The sequence below is a fragment of the Drosophila elegans genome, unplaced genomic scaffold, assembly GCF_018152505.1.
Source record: "Drosophila elegans isolate 14027-0461.03 unplaced genomic scaffold, ASM1815250v1 contig_476, whole genome shotgun sequence".
Taxonomy (NCBI): domain Eukaryota; kingdom Metazoa; phylum Arthropoda; class Insecta; order Diptera; family Drosophilidae; genus Drosophila; species Drosophila elegans.
Window position 1 is genome coordinate 17,712,456 of NW_024545863.1, and position 27,781 is coordinate 17,740,236.

Genomic DNA, 27,781 nt, shown 5'->3' on the forward strand with positions numbered 1-27,781 from the left:
TCGTCTCGCCCGCGGCAAAAGATCCTGCGGCAAGGTGTCGGGCGGCATGCGGGCCCGGGGTCGAGGGGTTGGCGTAAAAGTACAATATATTTGAAATGCAAATGCCGGCGGGCCTTAAAATGCTCAGCTTCGGGCTCACAAAATAATCAAAATATACTTTATGTCGCCTTTGAGCCAGTGAAAACAGTTGGGCAAGTTATCGCACCCAAAAGCCAGACAACAAAAACCAAAAAGCTGCTCAAAGCCCATGAATCGGGTTGTGAAATAAAACAAGAGATCCAAAATTTAATATGCACTAAAACGACTGCATTATACTCTGGAAACAAAATTATTTTATATTGCACATTTTATTCACGAACTAATGAAAGTAAGAGATACCTTTTTTTGTTTATTTTGTTACATAACAATAGTAATCCAAAAAAGTGTTTTAATTAACTTTGGAACCAGCAAAAAATACCTAGGGATTTTTAATTAAATAACTGAATATTGCCATGTTGATGCAGGTTAGTGGCAAGTGCTATTCTATATTACCTCACACAAAAAAAAACATATTTTCAGCGCAAGCTGCTGGGTCTGCATTAGCTAAACATTGCGCAGCAGCTGTTAATTTAAGCGTTTTCACCAGAGTCGTAAATAAATTAAAATGTTTGGCTGGAGGCAATCGCAACTGCGCGCGGACCTAAATGGAAATAAACATCAGCTATCATGGAAGGGAAACTCGTTGCTGGGATTGGTTTGTTCATTTGAGGAGTAACTCTCGAGTTGTTCGCCTGCCAATATTTCAATATTTACATTATGATTGCTTTTCTCAGACTTTATTTTTCTATACGTATGCATATAAAAATATTTTTCTCTTTGTCCAACTACTTGCTCGTTTTGGAAGGGTGCCCGACCCTGCTCTTCGAATATGTGAATTTTCGTTGACATGCTAGACAAATTCCTGATAGATATACTTGTATATGCATACACATATGAGAGAAACTGTTTTGATTTTATACTTCGTCTACGGCGACAAAAGCAACAAAGGAAAATGTGCCCTCGATATTAAATATTTGCCAAGGGAAGCTATAAAAGAGCAGAGGAGATGGTCTGGAAAATACCAATATAAGAAAATTATGCACTTAGGCTACACATGTTTTGCATGGCTACCCTTGTTGATAACACAGACCGAAACGATAATTAAGTTTTAATTTTCTTGTTTTTTAATATTGTTTACAGCTTGAAGTCCATTAGTGGAAATTTTGCTAAAAATTAACACAGAGTGGTATCATGTGGATCTATAAAATTAATAAATAAAATAAAAACGCAAATCACATAAAATTTACTTGTTATCAACCACCAGCTTACAATCTATCGCATTTGTTTTCTGTATTCAGGCAATCTAACCGAACTCACTTTAAGCTTTACACTTCTCATTTGAAAAGCCATAGGGGAAATAACCCCCTTTAAGCGAAAAGTCAACTGCGAAATACATTGCACTCAACTGAATACTATGTAAATGCACAGCAGATTCCTGGTACCACTTTTTTTATTTTTAATCGACGAATTATTTTTTTTTTTAAGTATCGATACGAATGTTGCTTTAGTCAAACATTTGGAAATATATTTGCAAACGATGATCCTGATTTGTGACACCTACCTTTGGAACCTTGCGTATTGTGTAGAATCCTTAGTCCCTACATTTTGCTTTAGCAAATAAATAGGTTAAGTGTGTGTGTCTGTGGGTATTAGAGTTCAGTAAGATTGTATCCGCTGTAAACCTATTTTGACTAGCGTCTTTGTTGCAGTTTTTTCTGTTCATCTGCTCACCCATTTTCCATTTTCCATTTTCGCTTTCTTTTTGCTCGCCATCCTTTTGTGGTGAATCGGGAGTAACGGTAAACATAATTACTACACCCTTTATCCGGCGATGGAAAAAGGTTAAGGAGTCACACAGGCAAAGCGACGTGACGTTAATGCCATTGTCGGATGGGGTTGCGAACCCCCGCTGGATGTGAACCCTTGGCTAATTTGTTCTATGTTCGACTTGTGCCTAATTAATGAAGATTGTCTCGCATAATCGTAACGGTTAAATTTATATTAATTGTTGTGGGCCTGGCCGAGCACTTAAGTGGTAAACTTGTTTTTTTCTTGAACTGCTTTGGCAAAATGGGATACTTAAGATATTTAGTCCCTTTCGCTTTGGAATTTTCGTTGCCATTTAATTGTTTTATAAAGTTTTTGACCCACATACAAATATAAGAAAGTGTTGTAGTTTTCGTTAATCATTTAACAGCACAGCTAAGATACATATAAATTATTTGTATCAATTTTTTTTAAGGTTGGAATCTACAAAAGAGACCTGCATTAACTGTAAACTTTTTATTTCCTCAATGGAAATTTTACCGATGGTCAAATTTTAACCGTGACTTTGTAAAAATTGTTTTCTGCGTTCAGACATTACTCATGGGATATTCCCCTGTAAGCTTACAAGCCTTCCGAGTAATTAAATGTTTACCTGCCCCCATAGTTCGAATAGCTTTTGCTTTTCCAGCTTTAGCTTTTTCCCAAGACCCCGACAGTTGGCAACTCATGTTGGCAACACCAGTTAACGCTTATCAGTTGGTAAGAAGAGTGTAAAGCTCGCGGCTCGAGCGAGCGAAAGAGAAGCGAGTAAACTTACTGGGCTCTGTAGCTCATTCTCCCGCGCTCAGTTGGTATTACGCCGCCGAGAATTCGACGCTTCAGTTCAACTCGAAGTTTTTATCGGTGCGGTCGTGTGCTCGGCAAAAAAAAACCTATTTAATCGGACGGAAATATCACCGTTCTTGGAAAACAAGCGGATCCAATTCCTAAGTTTCGTTTAGTTCTCGCTTTGGTTCACATTTTTCGGTCCGTCAAAAATTTATAAGTCGCAGTGCGAAAGTTATCTCAAGTGCAACAAAATTAAGTAAAATTCAAATCACAACAATGCCCATGCAACAGCTGCGGAATTAGCAAAAACGACAGCACCGAAAACTTCAAACAAAAGCGGCAAATTTAAAAGCTTCGAAGTCGACGTCGGCATTATAGTCTCAAGCTCGGCTTTTCTTTCCACCTCCCCTTTTCCATCGGGCTTCTGCCGGGTGAGTTTTAGTTGCTCAGTGTTGCCAGTATTTTAATGACAAAAACTTGTAATTCCGAATAATAAACTAAAAGATGTGTAATATCGATTTCGGTATCCTACTGTGATTTAATCAACTTTATAACATAGTTCTTTTCTTTTCCCCTTTTAAAGATTTTTAAAATTCTTTATTGATTAATAATGATGTTTTTTTTTTAGTTGTCAGAACAAAAAAATCTATTTTGGAAACTAGCTACTTTTGTGGATTGCAAACATTGAATTTACTTTAGATCTTTGTGAGACCCATTCAAATCTGTGATATAAAATTCTAAACTTCATAGTTTTCATAATAATTCATCATCGAAGGGAATATAATGAGAGCACTGCAAATACTATTATTTTCCAAATAAAAAAAAACTAGCCAGCACTGTTGCTTGTGCTGTTTTGTGCTGTTTTGTGCTTCCAATTATTTTGAGTGACTTATAAACAGGTGGTGCAATATGCACAATATTTTCCCTTCCCCGTCGCCTTCTCCTTTCTATGTGCCACAGTTTTTTCTCAGAAAATTGCAAACTCGGCTGTACTGTTGGGGATAGAGCTAATCTGTTGCAATCTCCGTTTCTATGTTAAGCACTCCAGCTGACACCGCATCATCCGGACAGGTGAAAAAGGGATTATGGGCGGTCTTTTTAAGTTCAAGCGTTAGTGGGTGTTCAGTCTTTCCAGCCTAGTCATGGTTATTGTGAATGACACTATCAGTTGATCTTGGTCATTGACATTAGCCAGCCGTCTGACTTTGGTAGCTGTTAAAAGACCTTTGAGGGCTTGAAAGGGTTGAAATATAGCATAGATGTGGGTCAAAAACGAGTAGAATAAGTGAATATTATTTAAATGATTTAATAAGGGTTTAAAAGCCAATGTATAGAAGTTATTATGAAGGCGTACAGTGATTTGAGTTATCCAATATACATATATAAAACTTAAATACGATGTTATACAATTATATATGTATATAAGAAACACGTAAGCTAGCAATTAAAATTCCCCTTTTAGACTTATAAATGTTCTCACAGACAAAACTACAAATGGACAGCTAACATTTTTTACATTAAGAATTGCGACGTCACCGCATTGAGAGTCATTCAAAATTAATTTCTAGATCGGGGATTCCCATTTTTTACCACTCTTTTATTTCTGTTTTAGTTAGGTTTCATTTTGTTTTGGGCTTGGATAAATAAAAACAATAAAAGAGTAAAGTTATAGTTGTAGAAGAAGCAATTGAAGTTTAGGGCAAGGCAGACACGTGTCTCCATTCAGTTTCTTCTTGATCTTTTTAGCGGCGGCGGCCACGTAGTGATGTCATTTCAGAATAAAAAGTTTGTTCAGAAGAAATCACCAAAAGCGAGGCCAAAACTAATTTCAAGCATTTCCCGTTCCGCTTACTTTTTCTTCGTTTCTTGGCGGTATTTTTAATTGTTTTTGTTTTTATTTTTTTATTCTTTTGCCGGCAGTTAACCCTCTTGACTCCTAATAATAATTACTAAAGAATATGCTTGTTGCAAAACTGTAGATATTATGAGCGAAGCAATTCTGTGGCAACTTCATAAAATTTGTTTGTGTTAGTTAAAGGTAAGATAAACGAAGCAAAAACAAATCAGAGATAAAAGAGAGCATCTAGTTCAGTAGAACCTAAAATACTTAAAGAAATTCTGCTCAAAAAGTAATCGTGGCTGTCTGGTACTGGGGTTAGGAACATTGTCTAATACAATTGTAATGATTTTAAGCTTTGCTTAGTTTTTACCTAAGGTCTCTCTTTGGTAATGCTTTTCTGTCTCATTGGAACGATAGAATTATTTAGTGTCCACACAACTTCTGAGACAAAGATAAGGCATTGAGAGATACAAATTGCTTCTGCCCACAGGGGAGATAAGTGTACAACTCAATGGGAACAAAGATTTTCAAGGCAAGAAAAGTGCGGAGATCGATTTTAAACATCAAAACGTTAAAAAATTAGCCTATACCAAAAAACCACTTCTTTAAAATTAAAGTTCATATTACACAATCAAAGCTACAATTTTAATGAATGCAAATTTGTTTGTTTTGACCGCTTTTATTACCAAGTTTTCTAAACACCAGTAGTCATATTAAAAGAAATCAGAAGAATTCTAAAACCTTGTAAATCTATATTAAATTTAAAGAGGTAGTAAAAATAGAGTTTTTAAACAAGAGATTGTATTTCTTAAATTTATTATTTGTAAATGTATTTAAGTAAAATTAAAACCTGTATTGTATCTATTAGGTTACCAAAACTCCAACACTTCATTTAATTTTTAAATTACATTTATTTTAAATACTCAAAAAAATTTAAATGTTGAAGTGCTATACAAGTTAAAGAATACAACTATTTAGTCTACAACAAGATTTCTCAAGAACATTGGTCTTGTGATTTTCCGTTCTGCTCCCCAACCACCTGCGACCTTGGGAATATTTCTGCCACTTGCTATCTTAACCGATATCGATACACATTGGAGACACTTGTGGCACTTTTGATTGACACACTCGGCACTACAACTCAATTTTTAAGAGAGCTCTGTCAAGGAGCCCCGTCCACACTATCTCTAAATGTGTACAGCCACGGTCAAGCCGGGGCAGGGTCGCACTTATTTGTGGCCCCACGGAACACCCCACGGAACCCCCCTCGGGGGCAATGTATACCGGACAATGGTCGTTCGGACAGTCGGCCAGCTTTAAGTGTACGCCACACGCCAACCATCCGCATTGCCAGGGTCCACCAACAACGACGTCCACCACGACGGTCATTGTCAAAGGCAATAGGCGAACACGCAAAGGACGTGGACGAAGGGCAGGTGAAAGTGGTAAAAGAGAAAGCGGATTGGAGGGGAGGTGGGTGCAATCTCGTGGCCAGATAAAAGCGAAATAATCGGTTTAGTCAACTTTCCCGACCCAGGTTTACCGGGTAACTTGAGACAAAGTAAAACAAAACGAAATATTTGGCAGAAATGAAAAAAGCAAAAAAATACATATTATTTATTACAAATTTTATTTAGATTATAGGTTCTTGAAAATAAAACAATTTAAAATATATAAAATATAAAATATAAAGATATATATTCGTATATCATTGTGTTATAAAATTCCTTGCTCGGCATTTAAGTATCATAAATATGAAACATTTTTAAAGGGGATAGAGTGGCATAAGCTTAAGCTAAATAATACACCCATTTACTTTCAAAGTACCTCGCAATGGAAATCGAAAAAAAGGGTTGCGCTTTAAAAATCAGGGAAAGTGAACGAGTGTCGATGACCAACCGCTTGTGAAAAAAAATTTAAATCTTTTCTGGAAATTTCCACTCACCAAATTATGAACGAAAAAATTGCATGCCACTATTTTTACAGCGCTGCGGCCATATGTCCCACCAAATTATAGTTGCCATATTCCGGTGTGTACACAAAATAAATATATATATCAGGGTATGGGGAAAACACTCTGGGGGAATAGTTGGGCACTGAATTGATTTACCTTAACTCCAACTGCATTTCATATAGATCCCCCGAAAGGCCAAACAGTGATAGACAAGCGGACAAAAGGGAAGGGCAAGAGTGAGATGGGAAGCTAGAGAGAAAGAGATAGAAAACAACCATAGAATAATATAGGTAGTACGCCAATACGCCAATGGGGTACGACGTCCCATTAACATCGCCACAAATTAACTGGACAAGGTCCCCAATGAATTCGGTCAGCTTGTAGGTAGTGGATTTATCCTGACACGTTTATAATCACCATTGTCGGTCCTGGCTAATGTATTGTTTTGAGTTCTAATTACACTAAACTGTGAAAGATGCGATAAACACATATCAGATACAAGAGATTTATCTTTTTTAATAAGGATATATCTAGTAACAAGAGTCGTCCTTTTTTAAGACTGCAACTTGCTTTGCTTCAGTGTTTTACCACACTTAATAGATTAGTAATGACTTACTTAGAACGAAAATCTTACTTGCTGACTTCCAATTTATAAAATTTCTCAATGAGTAGCGACTCATCATAGATATGTACATATTTTTAAGGTCAGATATATTCTTGATGAGGGAGCTTAAAAAATTACTTTTTAATTTTATATTTAGTTGTTACCCTCGAAAAAGATTTTAACTATAATTAAAATATAGGTAATTATCTTTTCATTTCCTTTCTGAGCAGAGTTTGCCAGAGTCCAATAGCAACTGCGAGCCATTTTAATGTCTCTATTGGCTCTCTTCTTTGGGCATTCCAATATGGCACACTAACTATCTCACAAACGGCAACCCCAGCCCGCATTTAATTTTGCATTCCTAGCGTCAATTTGGCTTTAAGCGTTTGTTATAGAGGCCCCCATCCCCATTCCCCGCTCGAATTGGATACATGATGTTGCTATCTAGCGATGGGAATCGTGCGAGTTGTAGGAACGATAGGTTTGAGGTGTTCCCAGCACGCAATTGTCAGCACACGCACAACCCACCTGGGGTAACCCAAATTCCCCGCTCGTCGAACTACCAAAGTGACAACTGGGCCCAAAGACAAACCGCCTGATCCGTCGCACAATGGAATTGAGAATTCGACGGACAGATGTTTCCACATGGAATGTCTCATTGCGGCGTTAGGTTCAACAAGTCTAGGGATGATTTCAAGGGGGACTTCGATGAGAGACGGAAACCTGCTGACTTCCCGCACCTGAAGGAGACTTCCAATTGTGGGCCATGTGTCACCAAGACCGGGGTTTTCACTACCATATACATTTTTAATGCAGCACACGGAGCACGCACTCCCACGAGTCTCGGGATTAGTGGGCACTGCATGGTAATTATCTGCGATGGGTCCTTTCTTGGCCACGACGGCTAAATTATTGATTGCCAATCTAAGGTTGTGGGAATGTACTAGAAAGGATTATGGCTTAACCTAAGATGTCTGACACCTATATTCAGTTAATGGATTTCTAGAGCTGTCAGAGTGATATATATCAATACAAGTCTCAATACAACACTGTTGCTTAAAGTAAAAAAATATTTATTTTTCGTAATTAGGTTAATAGTAATTTATTCTATTGTTCTAAACACAATGACACTTTAAAAATGTGACTTTTTCTTACCCTAGCTGTTTAATTAGATATGTAGGTGAGATCTGTTATTTAGTTTAGATAAAATACCTACACTTAAATCATGAGCAACATTTCAGAATGGCTCCCTACACAAAGTTAAATGAACGTTTGGAAATATTACGCTTTGGTTAAAGTTTTCTTGTTTTTCAAAAATTGAGTATTTCTTATTGAAGTTTTTTAATTGACTACTTCTTTTATTTTAATGTGTTTATTGTCAATAAAACTACAAAAATTGCACTTCAATACCAACAGATTACCGTACTTGCGATCTAAGCTATTCCAAGCTAATATTTATTACCCCTAGATTTCCTACACAAGAAAGTTTTGCTAATACTCTTACTTAATTGCTCCTGTGTCCGATTACGTGAGTACTTTTTCAGCCGCTCAGCCTTTGTGAAATTTCCACGCAACTTAAGAATTCCATTCTGCAGAACATTTTTATTTTGCACAAGGCGTGTACAAGCCGCTATGGGTTTTTCAAGGAACTTATAAAGAGTTTGGCTTTGGGGGAGGGAAAAGCTGGTCATGTGTGAAGCATTGACCTTGGTTGCACATTTCCATTCTGAAACGCTCGCTTCCTGAGCGGTCTCGTCATTTAGAGACTATGAACGCAGGCTAAATAATTTATACGGCTTTTATGGTGGAACTCAGGCGGTGCTAAGCGCCACTGGCCGTACACAACCCGGTTTCCCCCCTCGCAGCCCATGAATCTGACCCAGTCTCTATTCCATTTGCACGTGGGTGTTTCGCCCAGCCCCCTCCCAAACCCTTTCTTCGCAGTTCTCACTGCTGGTGCTCTAATTGCGCCAAATCAATTGAAATTGATGCTCCAACATTCAATTGCATTGATTGCCTTTTATTTGCAGCTGCTAGAGTGGCTGGGAAAGTATCTCGAGCGAATTTGTATCTGGTTTTTTGCCGACGCGTCGGTCAATGAAAAGCATTATATTCGAGAAATATTGTGATTGTATTTGTTTATATTTCCATATCTGATGTGTTTAAATGAAATAAGCTTATCTGGCTTGAGCTGTCTTCTTAATTATTCCCGGGTGATGGATTTGGTATTAATAGTAAGATAATAAACTATTAGCTCGTAAAACTGACAAGTGTGAAATTCTTAAGTGATATATCATTAGAAAAGATTGTGACATACAGATATGTATTTTATTTTTGATTTGTTTGTGCTTAAAGAACTTAATACTTTAAATGTTAAAAATTATAATTTTTTTTTGGGAAGCTTTTTTGAACCAATTTTAAATATAATTAAATTATGTTATTTTTATTCAACCAACACATAATCAAACCCTTGCGATGTTTCATTACTAAGGTCCAAACGTGTACCATTTATCTATTGACTATTTAGTAGCTCAAGGTTCATTTAATTGAAATTTTTGGGGGGTGACCATCCAATTTTTTCAAGGATACAAATAATGACCCATAAATAGATAACGAACAGTTATATGTAACCCATGAAAAGAGAAACACGGAAAATAATCGAAAATATTATAGATGAATATAATTATGCATAATTTATGTATCGGTCATCCTTAATGACTTCGGTCAAAGTCGTCTAAATATTTCTGGTACTTTTGGGTTATTTCGGTATTTGATTCTTTGTTGGAGTTTGGGGAAGCATTTAGATTATCGCACCGTGAGGAGGTAAAATGGTTCGTCAATTATAAACGCATAATGTTTGAAGCTTAAGCGACGTTTTTTTTCGATTAGCCAAAAGCTAAAATCAAATCTGGAACAATGGATGATAAATGGGGTTTGTTTTTGGGCTTTTGTTTCATAGTGATTTCAACTTCCGTTACAAAATAAATTAGCGCTTCAGACTCACCAGCTGTACTATTACTGAAGTTACATACAGACATAAAGATATAAACAATTTCGTTGGGTTTTTTGCCACTTAGTCACTTACGTTTGAGCTTAAAGGCAAGGGGAAGGCATTCGAAAAGCAAACGATCAACAAAGGCAACCAATCGAGTGACCTATAGAGGCTTGCGATCGACACTCAAATCGCTCGTTTGTTTATTATTCATGAATGGACTCGTATTATACGCAATTAGCATACGGTTTAACTGCTGCAGTAGGGTACTTTGGCGAAATCCAGCTTTACTGTTCATACGAAATTTGATTGCTTAAAAAAAGAGTACACTTTTAAAACATTACAGCAGTTTCATTTGAAATGTTACATCCAGATGAGTATGAGCTTATACTATCTTAACCTTAAGCTGTAATTTTCCAAATTATGTATGCAATGAACCTGCTGAATTCATTGAACAGATCTAGGCCTTGGTTTTTTATAAATATTTGTGCAAGACTTGCTTGCATTTTATCTTATCATTAGGAGAATATAGTGAGGACATCCACAATTCGTATCAGTCTCAACTCTATTTGATTTTCTGCCGGGTTCTTGTGCACTCGCAACGTTATTCATCTGCCTTTTGTACTTCATTTTCTGCTTTGTTTACGAGCCCCCAGAGTGACTCACATTAGGTAAATCGTTTCTCTGTATTTATTTTGGCTCTTTTTTGTTTGCTCGGTGCTGTAATTGCTTTTATTAATTTTCGATCATTACTTTGCCTTAGTTTTTGTGCATCCGGTCGCAAATGAATTAAGAAACATTACGCAAGCATTTAAGGAAACCCCACCTATGTATATGCAATTAATGCAGGCTAAATTACGTATACGCCTTGTGGTAGTCCTTGCAAGCAATTGTAACCGCCAAGGACATCATCCTGTGGGGGCGTATTTGCCTTTTGTGGCGGTTACACCACGGGGACAGCTGCTAATGGACACATCAGCCCCCGAGCCCAGTAAATCAACTCAGTCGTGTGACAATTAGCATGTGAACGCATCAAAATTTAAGTAGACCAGTCAAGACCGAGACCAAGACCAAGACCAAGCCCAAGTTCGTTTGTTTGGGAACTTTTCCTACAGCTGGGTTGGGGACAATCCTTTCCCACATCCAGTGACCAGTGGCTCGACTTTGTGGGCCACCAGCTGACAACATTTAAAAAAGCTTTATGAACGCCATTAAAAATTCAACAGAGAAATCTAGAAAAAGCAAAACTTTTACACGATGACGAGTCTTTTGAATGCTTACTGAGTCCACACATTCCCCTCCTCTCTTTCCCAGGCAGCCATCGGCGGCTCGACAAGGCCGCCATATGGAGGAGGTTGGCGTCCGCTCGGTCCGATCAGTCCGCTCAGCAACGACGACAACCGAGCCACCGGCCAACCGGTCGCAGTCCCATTCTCAGTCGGAGCCGGAACCGCAGTCGGAACCGGAGTCGAGCAGCCCCGGATGCCGCCAGCCGCTTGATTCCTACTGGCCCCATCAGATCAGATAGAAACCTGCTAAGGACTCACAATCCCGAGTGACTCCCTCATAATGGGCACAAAAACCCAACCACAATTGGCCAAAGGTGAGTGCACGTTTGAAAGTGGATGTCTGAAGTGCAAGTGGACACTTTCTGTGAAGAGTTGCGAAGCAGATCAAGTTAATATAGAAATAGGCAAAATAATAATCTTTTTGTATGTTGTTAGCAAGCTAATAACTACCTCATAAGAACATTTATTGGTTTATTGAATGTAATATACAGAACGACTTGCGGTTATTGTAAAGTGGCGGCTAGCAATAGGCCAGCACATTGCGTGGAATTAGATAAGTTAAGAGCAGGGGAGAGTGGGTTTACCTGGCAAGAATTTTTTTTAAGAAGCAAGCCTTGTTATGTGATGTTTCGTTTTCACTCAAGGTACAAATTTACAAACTGACCCGCACAGTGATACCACTTGTGCCCTTGCAAATATTGAGAAAAGTGAAGAAAATGAATAATAATTTTTTATCTTAGCCGAACAGGCGTAGTGGAGGTAGCATTTTCTTAAACTTTACTCTCTAGCTTTGAGCAATAAAAAAGGTATTGTTAAAATGTGACAAACTTTGACCCTAAATAATAATTAGTTTTAAACGAAAGATGAATAAAAATAAGTAATTAAAAATTATTTGGTTTTCTCCCCCTTTCAAATGCCGTACTCAGACGATATAAACTGCGAGCAACGATTAGAACTCAAAACCAAACACAAATCGTCACGGCGAACTTATTAAAGAAAAATGTATTTTATGGCTCATGTGTTCTTAGATAAAGTGAGCGAAATCGCTAAATTTCACGGGATTAAACTGCTCTTACTACAAAAATATTTTATCCATACAAGAAGATTGAATAATAGAAGTTAATAGATTTAAGAGTCTGAGATTTTGCTTAAAAACCACCATGCAGAAACAAAACACCAATAAATAAATTATTCATTTTAATTATTTTTCTTTTGGAATAAAAAATTGAAACGGAAACTTTAAATACAATTAAATTTACAAATACAATCACACAATATAAAAACTGATGATACATACGGACGGCTCTTCAACAAAGACTAACAATTAAATATCCATTAATAAAAGATAATAATAATAACACTAAAATCAATACCCAACATAAATACAATCCCGCTACAAATTGATTTTGCTCAAAGCCTCTGGCATTTCAGATTGGGAAATCTTGCTTTTTGGGGTGGCAAAAAAAGTTGAACAGTTGTTACTGATTTCTGGCAGATAGTGACCCAGTTCTCTGGCGTTACTAAACCAATTGCTGGGAAAGTCAACGAGAAACTCTAACAAAAAGCCGTCCGTTGCACGATGTTGGCCCTGACACTATTCCGAAAAGGCACCGTTAACGAATGGCCTGGGTGTGTGTGTGTGGGTGCGGGGGTGACCAAGTTCGAGTGTGTGCTAGTGCGTGAGTGCCTTGAGCTTGGCCAGAGCGGCACTTCGATTTATTAGGCGCCTTGTTTTGGCCGCTCAATGAATGAAATGAATGAATGCGAATTATTTCAATGCGATGGCTAGGGTGGGTAATTGCCGACTCGTGAGAATGTACAAGAGTTTGCTACGTTGAAAGAGTTAGCATGTATAGGGATTGGTGGGGCAAAACCGACCGGAGGCTCGCTTAAAGAAAAACAAAAATACAACTCTTTGTCTAGATTCTTTTTATGCTGTGATTATTTAAAATATAGATCCTCTTCTTGCGAAAATCCCAATTATACTTAGATCAAATTGGGGTCGTTTCTATATCCAATGATATTCTTCCCTGACGGACTTCGTTCCATTTTTGAAGCAAATTTCTCGTAAATCAAGAAATCTCGAGTTTTTAAAACCAAAATAAAATTTAAGGGATTTTGAAATAACTTTTGATGACAGAGCTATTTCAATAATTACCATATGCCAACCTGTTGAAATCTTCACAGGAATTACCGGAATGCAATTTGATCTGTGGCCACAAAAACCGCAAAATAAATTTGCACAATCTATTTTGTTGTATTTCTTTATTCAATGGGACTTTATTTCACATGTTCTTTTGGCGTTTGTTGCTTCGCTGATTGAGTTTGCGTATCTATTGGAAAGCAAAAGAAAACGTAATGCAATGTATGGGGTATGATTACCGTTTCCCGCCCCGGCAATCATTCATTAACCCATATGCTCCAATAATCATTTTTTTAGGTCTGACATTGACATTGCTGCTCATTTGAATGAACAGAGAGAGAGAGAGCGTGCTTTCTCTTGTTTGCTTTATTCACGTGCGAGAACGAGGGAGAACCTCCAATTTGTTTGCCGCTCGTTCTCTTTCTCTTTTTCTTCTTGGGGTGACTTACGAAATTTGCTCATTTTTATGCTTGACGAACTTGGGAAATTGTTGACCGACTCTTGGTCACCGCGACTTTGGAAATACTCTATCAATTTAATGCAATGCCCAAACAGTGACCGACTTAATATTCGGGTTGTTCTATACACACAAGTACAAACATACAAAAATGTTTCAATGTTAAAAACATAAATAAAGTATCGTACAAAACTATTAGTCCTGACTTCAAATTATATATATTATATATATTATATATATATATTCCATACCTTGTAGATGCTTTCATAAATACGGTTGTAACATGTAGTCACCATCGGTTTCAATTGATTGTGTCTTTTTCCTGTGGATTCTTGTATTTATTTTTTGCACCTTGAACCAAACCATCGTTTATCATGTCGGCTTAAGCCAGCTTGTTAATGCTTTTTAAGGTTTTCTTTGAGCTCACTCTGTGTTGTTCTTTAAATCGCAGTTGTAAATGGAATTTATCACCTATTGTGCTTTGACCCTTTGAACCGTAGATCAGATCAGCCCACTCATATAGGTGGCATAGTAAACTTTGGATTTCGGAGCTTTTGCCATAGCTCTCTTTTGATCCAAGCTCGTATTTTACTTCGAGCCGTTTCAACCATTTCCGTTTAAATGTGTGTGTGAATCGGTTGCCAAGCTAACGGTTGCCTTGGCAGCGCAGTCGACGTCGCTGTTGCCGCGTGTAATTTGCTCACCGCGCGCTCAGCGTACGTCACTTCTCAGCCGCTGCCGCCGTCGCTGCTGCTGCCGCTGTCGCAGTCACCCATTTTGGCTGTAGTTCGCGCGGCAGTCGGCCATTTGGCTTTGGCGTTAGCCGTTTTTGTTTATCGCGCTGCGGACCGCTTCGCATTTCGCGTTGCCTAGGGCCAATTTAAAATCCCCGCTCCGCGAAAAACTCGAGTTGCAATTGCAGTGAACGAAAGTGGATCCGCACTTCCACGAAAAGTTCTGCGTAAAACTGAGAAAATCGAAAAACTAAGTGAAAAACGGCAAAAGCGAACGCAAGCGGTGCAAAAAAAGTGCAAGAAATGTGCTAAAAATGTACGAAGCTGGGTGGTAGGAGGAGAGAAGCAGAAAGGGAAGGAGAGGCAGATGATGATGCATTTGGCACCTGGCACTGAAAACATGTTCCCTTTCTCGCCCCTGTTTTGTTGTTTTCCGTGCTCTCAGCATAATTATTGAGCCTTCATCGATTCTTTTGGCCTTTTCTTGTAGTTAATTTGTTTCCACCACCCTCTTAACCGCCCCTTAAAGGTGACGCATGCGACCGAAGGCAAAACGAACAGGAAAAACAACTCAAGAAAGCGATACAAATTGAGAGCAAGGAGCATATTTACATTCACATGCATGACTCATATTCGCAGCAGGATATTGTCAAGGAGAAAAAGACAACAGGAGGGCGAGCGGGAGAGAGCGCGTCAGAGCTTAGCCGGCTTTGTTGTTGCTGCACTGAAAGAAAATAGCTTTTTAATTTATTGGTTAGTTAAAAAGAAGCGGTATTTCAAACATTTCAATTCCATATGAAATTGTTTAAATTGTTTTAAAAGAAATCCACTAAACTGGTTAAATAAATTTTGTACTTTATTATACCTATGATATATAAAGATGACTTTGTTCCGCGAATTTTCTTTTCCTCTTGCAAACTGACGACTTGATATAGGGTTTTTTTTTTATGTGTAGGCAAGAGAGCTAACTCGTGAGAGGCACATGAAAGAGAATGAGCGCTCCAATCAGCTGTGACGGCACAAGTCCTTGAAGCAAAATAAAACCGCTTGTTTGCGGAGCAGCGTGAATCGAAATCGAACGGATGTGGGGCAAAACTTTTACCGATTCCCTTTATAATCCTTTCCAAAGAGACAAAAACTTTGGGCTCAACTTTTCGTCTCAGATTCAATTCCGCTTTCCTTCACCTTTATGCCCTTCATATCCTTGTTCGTCTGTGTCGGCCGTGGCCTTGACAACAGTTTTGACATTGACTCCCACCCACATTTATGGAAGGAAAGAGAGTTGAAAAGAGAGTGCTTTACTGTGCTGCAGCCTCCTTCTATTCATTGTTGCCTAAACAAAGAACACCTGTTGAATGTTGAAAGTCCACATACTCACCCAGCTCCCTGTTTTCTGCAGATTTACTAAATCGGGCATAAAGTAAACACCGAGTAGTATTTTTGTAGTTCAGCGCTCATCCATAATGGGCCCAGAAAATTCCGAGAAAATTCCGAGAAAATTCCTACACAATGAGGTGAAAAAGTATAGCATTGATACTACAGGTCTCGCTTGATGAAGGGTACAAATAAAAATCAAATAAAATAATTTCAAATTATCTGATAAATGCCGTGCTACAACTATAAATATATTTATAGAGGGAAATTTCTTAAAATAATCTAATTTAGAAACATTTTCTATGTTGAAAGATTTTTGTTAGACCAAATTTTGCAAAATGTTGAAATAAACATAATGTGTATGTGTATAATCAGTATACTTTTAACAACCGAAAAGCAATGCCAAATCAATAGTCTGTTTTCATAAAATCGTATTCGGTAATTTTTATACCCTTGCAGAGGGTATTATAATTTCAGTCAGAAGTTTGCAACGCAGTGAAGGAGACATCTCCGACCCTATAAAGTATATATATTCTTGATCAGCATCACTAGGCGAGTCGATCTAGCCATGTCCGTCTGTCCGTCTGTCCGTCCGTCTGTCCGTCTGTCCGTCCGTTTATATGCAAACTAGTCTCTCAGTTTTAAAGATATCTGCATGAAACTTTCCCAAAAGTTGTCTTTCTATTGCAGGTAGTATATAAGTCGGAACGAGCCGGATCGGACGACTATAGCATATAGCTCCCATAGGAACAACCGGAAAAATAAATGAAAAAAAATTATAACTTTGCTGTTTTTTAATTTTTTGTTTAGTTCTTCGACATTTAGTAATGGTTAAATATTTCCGATTTACGGTTTAAATTTCATCAAAATTGGACGACTATAGCATATAGCTCCCATAGGAACAATCGGAAAAATAAATGAAAAAAAATTATAACTTTTCTGTTTTTTATTTTTTTGTTTTGTTCTTCGACATTTAGTAATGGTTAAATATTTCCGATTTACGGTTTAAATTTCATCAAAGTCGGACGACTATATCATATAGCTCTCATAGGAACAATCGGAAAAATAAATGAAAAAAATTATAACTTTTCTGTTTTTTAATTTTTTGTTTAGTTCTTCGACATATAGCAATGGTTAAATATTTCAGAATTATGGTTTAAATTTTATCAAAATCGGACTCTATATCATATAGCTCCCTTAGAAATAATAAAAATATATAAAATAACTATCAAATAATTGAGCTGCAAATCATCATAGCTTCAATGTTTTTAAACATATACGAAAGTAAATCATAATTTTAATGTTTTCAAAAATGTTTAATTCTTGCAATAGCTGCAAGGGTATATGAACTTCGGCTTGCCGAAGTTTGCTTTCTTTCTTGTTAGTTTTGCATCTCATACCATAAATAATTGTTACAAAAATGTATAATTGTATTTCTCCCAAACGATAGAACAATAATTGCCTTGTGTGGAACAGAAAAGGCCTGCTGTGCTAACTCGCTAGTTTGAAGCAATTTAAACATTCAGCAATCAAACACTTAAATCAATTTAATGTGATGTTGATATCAACATGATATTTATATTTATACCCGTTACTTCTATGGTAAAAGGATATAGATATGATTGTGTTTGGTGAACAAAGTGTGTAAAGTAGACCACACGTATTTCAATTTAATTTCAAATTTTGAATGTTCGCTTATTACCAATATCAATAAATGTAGGATAACATTACATTTGTGATGCATTTAAGTCGACTTCTTGTGCACAAAGTCGACTGTTTGTAATAAAGTTCGATAAGATTAAGTATACCCGTTGAAAAAAAATTCCCATGGGTACCCAAAATCAAAGCAGAAATTTGTTTACTTATTTATTGCTCAGACATATGCGTGCAAACACTCGCAGTATAATGGGAATCGTTTCCAGCTGTCTGGGGCTCTGAGCAAAGGGGAGGGGAGCAGTCCACCAAAGTGATGGATGGTACAGTTTCATAAAGCCAGCCCCCCAGGGAAGTTTTTTCGGTGCCGATGGGTTTTCAATTGCATTTTAATCTCCCGGTAGTTGGCAACACGTTAAACATTCGCTTTCACTCATAGAATGAAGAGTAATGAGGAGCCCCTATATCGAGATAGAGCCGCCAATAGTCTGAGCTGGTCATGATCGGGGGCAGGAAATGCAGCGAGGCTGCCCGGCGGCTGCGACAGCGTCCTGACACCCTGGAACTGGCCGTTCTGGGCGGCCAAGCTGCGGAAACGGAGCTTCAGGAGGAAAATGATAGGAACCTGGGAGCTGAAAATGGAAATGAATCTGGGACAACAGCTGCCGGAACGTCGTGCCCAGCAGCCAGCAGGAGAACGCGATGGTTTCAGTTCGCCAGGAGCTCAAAAAGTCGAAGGCAACGTCTTCATTGCGAAGAAGATGTGGAGACCCAAGAGCAGGGCAGAAGGAACTCCGACAAGGAGGGCAGCCGGAGGGCGTGTCTCGCTCAACCGGAGGGCATGAACATTGGCAGCTCCACGCAAACCATCGCCACGCCCCTGATGTTGGGGGACAGCTTCTACAGCCTGGCTCCGGGTGCAGCGAACCCATCAACAAACAGATCCGATGACCAGGAGCAGTACAAGCAAAGGGATCCATCGGTGGCTTCGGAGACCAAGTCGATGCCCAGTTTAAGACGTCTGTCACAGATAAGACGGCGCCGCAGTTCTTACTATTTTTCGGGTAATGGGGAAGAAATTGGAGAAACTTGTATATTAGAATTAAATACCCTTAAGACTAAAAAATGTATTTAAATATCTTAGTTTATTTCTAATACAATAGTGGTTTAGTTCATATAAAAAAATTTTATTAACAGCTTTAAATATTTGTTTTTGCAACAGAAAAGAATATCTGCTTTAAACGCTCGTTTTAGGATTTTTGTTTATTGGCATTGCTAAAACGTTATTTGTTTTTTTTTTCCAGAAAACGAACGTAGAATCCGCGCCAACGACAAAGAGTTTAATGCCCAATTCAAATATCACGTAAGAATTAAATCTTATTCCATTCCCAAAGAATAATTTAAGTGAAAAATCTTTGAAAGTGGAATCTTATAGTCTACCGCAAGTTTATTGAAAACATACCTTATCTCATCTCTTTAGAACAATTACATCAAAACCTCCAAGTATTCACTGTTCACGTTCCTGCCTTTCAATCTGTTGGAGCAATTCCAGCGGTTGGCCAACTTCTATTTCCTCTGTCTGTTGGTCCTTCAGCTGATACCAGCGATCTCCTCGCTCACCCCCGTAACCACAGCTATTCCCCTGATAGGAGTACTCACTCTAACTGCCGTGAAGGATGCCTACGATGATATCGTAAGTGAACAAAAACCAAGCAATTTTGAGCTGGGGAAGTTCAACTATTAAACTGTTTATACAAAACAAAATGTGGTTTTCTTTCAGCAACGTCATTTGTCCGACTCGCAGGTGAACAATCGCAAGTCGAAAACGCTGCGCAATGGCAAGTTGGTGGAGGCCAAGTGGTCGGAGGTGCAAGTGGGCGACGTCATCCGGCTGGACAACAATCAGTTCGTGGCCGCCGACACCCTGCTGCTGTCCACGTCCGAGCCGAATGGGCTCTGCTTCATCGAGACCGCCGAACTGGACGGGGAAACGAATCTCAAGGCGAAACAGTGCCTGACGGAGACCATCGAGCTGGGGGATCGCCACGATTCGCTGTGGAACTTCAACGGCGAGATCATCTGCGAGAGACCCAACAACCTGCTGAATAAGTTCGATGGCACCTTGATCTGGCGGGGTCAGAGGTTCGCCCTGGACAACGAGAAGATCCTGCTGAGAGGTTGTGTGCTCCGGAACACGCAGTGGTGCTATGGCGTGGTCGTCTTCGCCGGAGTGGACACCAAGTTGATGCAGAATTCCGGAAAGACGCAGTTCAAGAGCACTGGCGTTGATCGCCTGCTCAACTTTATTATCATTGGGGTAGGGTCATTACACATATCCTACGCTAATAACTGATAATTACTAGTCCCTGTAATTTTAGATCGTCCTCTTTCTGGTTTCGATATGTGCCCTTTTTGCGATCGGCTGTGCCATCTGGGAGGGTTTTATTGGCCAGCATTTTCAGTTGTACCTGCCCTGGGAGCACATCATACCCAAGGATTACATACCCACGGGGGCCACCGTCATTGGATTGCTGGTTTTCTTCTCGTATGCCATAGTCTTAAACACAGTTGTGCCAATCTCACTCTACGTTTCAGTAGAGGTAAGTACACAATGCCACTTAAATATCAATGTGCTAATATGATTTGACTTGACAGGTAATACGCTTCGCACAGTCGTTCCTCATCAACTGGGATGAGGAGATGTACTACGCGCCAACCAAAACCTATGCCAAAGCCCGCACCACTACGCTCAACGAGGAACTGGGCCAGATCCAGTACATCTTCTCGGACAAGACGGGCACCCTCACCCAGAACATAATGACGTTCAACAAGTGCAGCATCAACGGACGCAGCTATGGCGATGTGATTGACCTGCGGACCGGCGAGCTCATCGAGATCACCGAGGTGAGTGTCTGGTTCAAGGGGTTTTGGGACTTCTAAGCCGATTTAACCTCTAACTTGGTTGAGGGTATGTTGTCTTGTGTGTGTCGGTGTCCGTTTCTTGCACTGTCTGCCCAAAGAAATTCCAGCTTCAGTCTCTGGGTGTCCAAGTCAAACTTTAACTTTGATCTATCCCCCGACCCCACTGTGTGTGTCTTTGTTCAATTGTGCGTCTGGCAATGTGCAAAAGAAAAAAAAAAAAAAAAAAAAAACAAAAAACAACAACTCACATTACTCGTTATAGCAGCAAACAATTTTCCAAAATAGCAACACCAACAACAGACCCAGCCCCAGCCCCAGCCCCAGCCCCGCAGGTGGAGCTGCGGCAGCACCACCTGCAGCACCACCTGCAGCACCACCTCCCATCATCCTAGTGCACAAGGCCGAGGTGCACGCCAAGAAGAGCGCCCTGGTGGTCACTTCCTCGGGTGAGGCGCAAGTGGCCAGTAGCCCCATATCCACAAGATCGGACATCGAGCACTCAAACGCCAGTGAAAGGCGACCGGGACTTAAGCAGGTGCGCTACTCGGCGCCCAGTAGGAGCCAAGATGAGGACCAGCACTCGGGCGGCTTGTCCACTCGGCTGGGTGGTGTAGGAGGTCTGACCCCACCCATCAGCATGGAGGCACGGAGGAGCAGCGGCGGTTTTAAGAGGAGCGGAGCTGGATATATGCAGCGACAATTATCCCGCACAAGCAGCTGCGACAAAGTAAAGATTTTGCATGACACTGAACCGACAGAACCACACAACATGCACCATTCAAAGCACCACCGCAAGCGACTTGTCAAGATCCGGTTCAAGAAATCCCCATCAACAGTCACGCTGGGCGTTCCCTTCTGCCAACTCGAGCACCACCATGAAGGGGAGCCAGAATCCACACTGCACCTAAGCCACTCGAGCACCACAAAGCACCACCACAAAGCATTCGCCACCAATTGGAGTTCGTCGCCTCAGAGAGTGCACGTATGCATGCTGCATGTCCTTCAATTCACACATAACATTATCGTTTAGTGTAGAGCTGTGTGTTAAATATATGTATTCAATGTGTGTGCTTGCTGCTTTCACCCAACCATTAGGCGGTATTCCATGTAAGATAACTTGCCTCACCCCACCCCTTTATTGTACCATGTCAAGAATATTTACGATCCGGTCATTAATTAAAATAGAACTTCTGTTTTCTGTATCACTAAATACACTGGCTTTAACGCAATTATTGAACATTATTTTTAAATAACAATAATACACATCATAAGGTCATTTTCGCTGAATTATTAGAATTTTAAGAAAATCGTCTGTTTAATTCCTTTGCTTGTTTTTGTTTTTAACCATTTAAAAAAAAAAACAATATGTAAATATGACAATTTTTGTAGTGCAGATAAATATTTAAGCATCAACATTTCAAAATCAATATAATTTATTACGAACATTTATTTTCACAACACATTATTTTCGTATTTTTAATATGATTTAATTCTAAGGGAAAAGTAAGACCTATGGTTTGGAATCATTAAGAGTACCCATGTTACACCATAATAATAAGCGATTTACAATTTGGAACTAACTTGAATAAGGAAATAACGCTAACGCTTAATATCGTATACAGCCGAGCTTAACGTACAGTAACCTACAGATAAACCACCTGTTTCTAAGCTGCAACTGTAGTTCAACTTTTTAAGACAACTCTCCTTCGCAGGCACTGCAAAGTGTGGACTTTTCGGCCAATCCGCATCACGAGAGCGAGTTCCGGTGGTACGATCGCACGTTGCTGGACGCCGTCCGCTCGGATGAGGAGCACTCCCACGTCTTTTTCCGCCTCCTGGCCCTCTGCCACACGGTCATGGCCGAAACGGTAAACGGAAAGCTTGAGTACCAGGCCCAGAGTCCCGATGAAGCCGCCCTCGTCTCGGCCGCTCGCAATTTTGGCTTTGTCTTTCGCACACGAACACCGAATAGTATTACCATCGAGGTGATGGGGAAGATGGAGGTGAGAAAAGCTGATTTTTTATGAACCGCCCCTTAAACAATTGCTTGAAATAGGAAATAAGAGTTGGGAATATTATAGAGAGATAGGAATTACTATTTATTCAACCCTTGCAGGAATACGAGCTCCTTAATATCCTCGACTTTAACAACATCCGCAAACGGATGTCTGTGATTCTCCGGCGCGGAGACTCAGTGGTGCTCTACTGCAAAGGAGCGGACAATGTGATATACGATCGCCTGCACGGCGGACAGGAAGATTTGAAAGCACGTACCCAGGATCACCTCAATGTGCGTTGCCTTGAAGATTGACGGTTCCTTATAAAACTAATTAAATATTTATACAACAGAAATTTGCTAGCGAGGGGCTTCGTACTTTGGCTCTGGCTGAGCGGCGTCTGACCCAGCAGTACTACAACGACTGGAGGCTAAGGCAACAGGAAGCTGCCCTTTCGATGGATTCGCGGGAGCAGAAGTTAAATGAAATCTACGAAGAAATCGAGAGCGACATGCAGCTGGTTGGGGTAACGGCCATCGAGGACAAACTGCAGGACGGCGTGCCAAAATCCATTGCTAATCTGCAGAGTGCAGGCATCAAGATCTGGGTTCTCACTGGTGACAAGCAGGGTGAGCTCAGATTTAAATTTATGCTATTAATGTAATTAAAATGCTTGAGTTAATCATTCGTCAGAAACTGCCATCAACATCGGCTACTCCTGTCAACTGCTCACTGATGACCTGGCGGATGTCTTTATCGTTGACGGCAATTCCGTGGAGGAGGTGGAGAAACAGCTAAGGCAATTCAAAGAGTCCATCAAAATATACAATCGATTTAGACCAGGAGGTAAGTAATTAACTAAAGCAGAATATTGTGAAATAGGAATGTGATGAATGAGTGGGTCATAATAATAATTTAAATTTAATTCATTCAGGCATCGATGGATTTGACCAATTCAACAGCGACAGTAATATGGATCCGGTGAGCGTGACCATGACACATACCTCGGACTTCATGCAGGAGACAAACCTACCACCCACGCCGCCTCCACCGCCTGCCATTTCGGTGGTTACCTTTAGGTGGGATGACAAAATTAAGGATAATAAGGGCGGACCAGACAGGTAGAGGGCAATCCTTAACAATAACCTCAATAGCTTAGCTTTAAAAATTAAACGATTCTCCAAGCGTATTTCTAGCTGAAGTGAAACTTAACCTGAGTAGCAGAGCTAGAATATTTTTCTTATAACGAAATATAACTTTTCTATGTACTTTTCGTTGTATCTAAAACGCTCTATAATTTATAGTGAACTATCTTCCTTATTTTAAACCTAAATATCTTACAAAACTTCAATCTGTATCCTTACTTTCTGTTCCTTAAATTTTTGTTTGTCTTAGAGGACATAAAACTTCGCTTTTAGTATATCCTCTTGATTTATTTCGTGTTAAAGATAGGATGTTAGCAAAAGAAAGTTAAAGTACTACTCACCAAAGGATGTAACCCTCTATTGGTGCTTGTTCCGCCCGTCAAGTAAACTATATTTACTTAATTTTTTTAACAAAATATTTTCGTACAAATTAAAAACACCCAGCATTTGTTTACGTTCTGTCTGTTCCTCATGCCTTGTACAAAAATGAAATTGAAAACTTAATTGCCAACGAAATCAAATTCCAGAACCACAAAAACAAACAGTCACTGTCCAGTCTTTTTCATTAAACAAATAGCTATTCTTCTTTGTTGACTCATCCAAAGTAGTTTATTGTCTATCTTTCTGTAAATATAACTCATTAAACCGTGCCACTCTCTACACTAAACTTTGCTTGATAACATTTCCATTTTGATTGTTTAAAACCGTGCACCAAACTATAGTATTTATTAAAAGTTTTACATTTTTAATTAGTGCTGAATGCAATGATTTGTTCGGCGATGAGAAGAGGAGCGACGATGGGGGCTGTGCCTCCATTGTGATGGATGAGAACACCGGCTTTGCCTTGGTTGTCAACGGTCACTCTCTGGTGCACTGTCTTTCGCCGGAGCTGGAGACCAAGTGAGTTTTCGAGTGTCAATCATATGCGGATTAATCGGGTGTTTTCCTGCAGATTCCTAGACATTGCCTCGAATTGCAAGGCGGTTATCTGTTGCCGGGTAACGCCACTTCAGAAGGCGCTGGTCGTCGAGCTAATTAAGCGTGCCAAAAACGCCGTCACCCTGGCAATCGGAGATGGCGCCAACGATGTGTCCATGATCAAAGGTCAGTCAATGCTATAAAATATATTAAAATGTAATATGCAAAGATCGGTTTCCTAAAGCTGCCCACATAGGCGTTGGTATTTCCGGACAGGAGGGCCTTCAGGCTGTCCTGTCCAGCGACTACTCCATCGCCCAGTTTCGATACCTGGAGCGATTACTGCTGGTCCATGGACGCTGGTCCTACTACCGCATGTGCAAGTTTCTGCGATACTTTTTCTACAAGAACTTTGCATTTACTCTGTGTCATTGCTGGTACTCGCTATTCTGCGGCTTCAGCGCTCAGGTGAGTTTGTCCACAGGTGGTTGTCAGTGCCAAGTACTAATCTCATCCCAATCGCAGACGGTGTTCGACCCAATGTTCATTTCCGTGTACAATCTGTTTTACACATCCCTGCCAGTTTTGGCGTTGGGCGTCTTTGAGCAGGATGTCTCGGACAAAAACAGCGTGGAGTTTCCACGCCTCTACACTCCGGGACTGAAAAGCGAGCTGTTCAACATACGCGAGTTTATCTACAGTGTGCTGCATGGCGCCTTTACCTCGTTGGTCCTGTTCCTGATTCCCTATGGCGTTTACAAGGACGGCGTCTCTGCGAACGGCTACATTGTGAGCGATCACATGACGCTGGGCGCCGTTGTGGCCACTATACTCATAGTGGACAATACGGCTCAGGTCAGTTAATAAAATTAAATATGTTTATTTTATTGAAAAAAATATATTAACACTATATTATTTTTAAATTTCCTTTAGATATCTTTGTACACCTCCTACTGGACGGTTGTCAATCATGTGACTATTTGGGGTAGTTTGATTTGGTACTTCGTGCTGGACTATTTCTACAACTATGTTATTGGTGGACCTTATGTGGGCTCTTTGACGCAAGCAATGAAGGATTTGACTTTCTGGGTCACCATGCTGATCACAGTGATGGCACTGGTGGCCCCTGTCTTGGCCTATAAGTACTATTTGCTGGATGTGCATCCAAGTCTGTCAGACAAGGTACATGTTGGTTAAGCCATAAAACATTTTCGGTATTTGATTTCCTTCCTATTTGCAGATACGTCAAAAGTCCTTGAAGAAGTTCCATTCGAGAGCCTCCAGTGACGTCAGACGAACGGCTTCTTCGCGCCGCGGACGTCGCTCCGTGCGATCGGGATATGCCTTCGCCCATCAGGTGAGCCAACCTCTCAGGGTAAGACTCCCTTTGAACATAATTAACCCATACTCCTCTTTACCCTTTTCAGGAGGGCTTTGGCCGCCTGATCACCTCCGGCAAGATCATGCACAAACTACCGCAGGACTTTGCCTTCCCGCTGGGCCTGGGCACCAAGAAGACGCAGACGCTACACAACAACCTGAACTCGGCCGATGGACAGGCCGCGAAGACCAACAACGTGTCGGGCCAGCATATGGTCAACAACAACACAAATCTGAGACGGAATCAGAACCAGAACCACTCGTCGATGGCGGACATAACGGCTGATGGGCGGGGCACTGGGGGCGAGGGCGGCAGGGGCAGTGGCAGTGGCGGCACGGACGACATGAGTCCTAGGGCTCCCTGCCAGGACCTGGATACGATTAATCTCTAAGCTTCAGACGCAGGTGCTGGATCGGTAGCGGGTTCCGTAACAAACACCAAAAGAAACTGTAATGAATTTAAGTCAGCAACCATAAGTTTTAGTCAGAAAAGAGTTGTAGAATCTAGTAAGGATCTGATTGAATTTGTTCTTTGTGAATGTGAGTCAAAAAAAAAACTAGTATTATAATGTATGTTTGTATAATCCCCGTTTTATCCTTTTCAAAAGAGTACTTGTTTATAGATTGAAATTTATCGGCATTCATTCTGAAAGTATTTTTACCAGTAATTAGTAAGCCATCATCCAAAGACATCGAAAGACCATTATTATTTAAAAAGGGCTTAGATAGAGTACCCTTCCAATCGGAATTTAGTGAACCAAAAAGTATTTTTACCTAATCTTGTCCATAACGTCCTTACTTTTCCTGTGACAATCCATTAATATATACCCCTTCTTTAAAAATACCCAAGAAAGCACAACAATCTCTTCTTTCACGTATTTATATCATCGTTGATTGCATTTAAGAGAGTGAGCCCCCTGAATGATTGAGTGTGTGCTTGGTTTTTAAGATTTAGCATAGGAAGAATTAGATTTAAAAGGTCTTCGGGAAACTGAAAGTGTACTTAATTGCTTAATGATGTGCTGTGTGCTTAGCCAATATAACTGCGGTGACAACCACCGATCAGAGTAGCTTATCTACCTTTAGCTGAACGAATTCTCGTCTCAAAGTCCATAGCTATTCTATATACTCGCCCGATAAAGACACACAACAACACGTAGAAAAGTTTACACGTCTGTGTTCCTAATTAGAGTTGTAGATATAAAGCCTGCATATGCCTTAGCGAGTCCCTAGTGTTAATTCATTTTGCAGTATCGGGTTTTCTAGTTAGGACCCCCATTTTTTGGTTGTTAGTAATGGGCATTCGAATAAGAGGGTTGTGGGTTTGAACAGTAACAAAGGTCTAAAGTGATTTAACGTAAGCGTGCGGCGACTTAAGAAAACTAATTTAACATGGCTTTTTATAAATAAAAATGGAAATACTTTTAAGTATAAATAAGAAAATGGTTGGGATTCATATTTTGGCATGACAAAAATCATGCTTTTGCAAATTGTTGGGATAGAACTTAACTTAACTTTAATGTGCAAATTGTTGCTATACAAGTCGATAAGTGAAAGAACATTATAAAACCAAATAAAGAGAAATCATTTTATTTTTACCTACAATTTTAGCCAAGGAAACTTAAATTTGCTTTAAGTACATTTTTAAATGATTAAATAAACGCGAAATATTTTCAAAAGGCATTATACCTGGTATGGAATTTAAA

The 27,781-nt window shown here is 39.8% G+C and overlaps 1 protein-coding gene across 11 annotated transcripts; it reads left to right on the forward strand.

Moving 5' to 3' along the window:
• Window positions 1–2,727: 2,727 nt before the first annotated feature.
• LOC108135108 (phospholipid-transporting ATPase ID) lies at window positions 2,728–27,680 on the forward strand. Of its 11 annotated transcripts, none has more exons than XM_017255690.2 (20): window positions 2,728–3,104; window positions 11,378–11,666; window positions 19,018–19,076; window positions 19,194–19,406; window positions 19,494–20,030; window positions 20,092–20,313; window positions 20,369–20,617; window positions 20,898–21,617; window positions 22,348–22,638; window positions 22,752–22,925; window positions 22,985–23,261; window positions 23,326–23,478; window positions 23,567–23,753; window positions 24,531–24,677; window positions 24,730–24,881; window positions 24,940–25,163; window positions 25,221–25,550; window positions 25,629–25,877; window positions 25,936–26,052; window positions 26,123–27,680. In XM_017255690.2, exons 2-20 carry the CDS (start codon window positions 11,633–11,635, stop codon window positions 26,465–26,467), a joined length of 4,680 nt encoding a protein of 1,559 aa, XP_017111179.1. In that variant the 5' UTR covers window positions 2,728–3,104; window positions 11,378–11,632; the 3' UTR covers window positions 26,468–27,680. The 11 variants fall into 11 exon arrangements, with proteins under 11 accessions (XP_017111179.1, XP_017111180.1, XP_017111182.1 ...); XM_017255691.2 differs by having other exon boundaries at window positions 23,567–23,711; XM_017255693.2 differs by having other exon boundaries at window positions 20,898–21,362.
• Window positions 27,681–27,781: the final 101 nt, after the last annotated feature.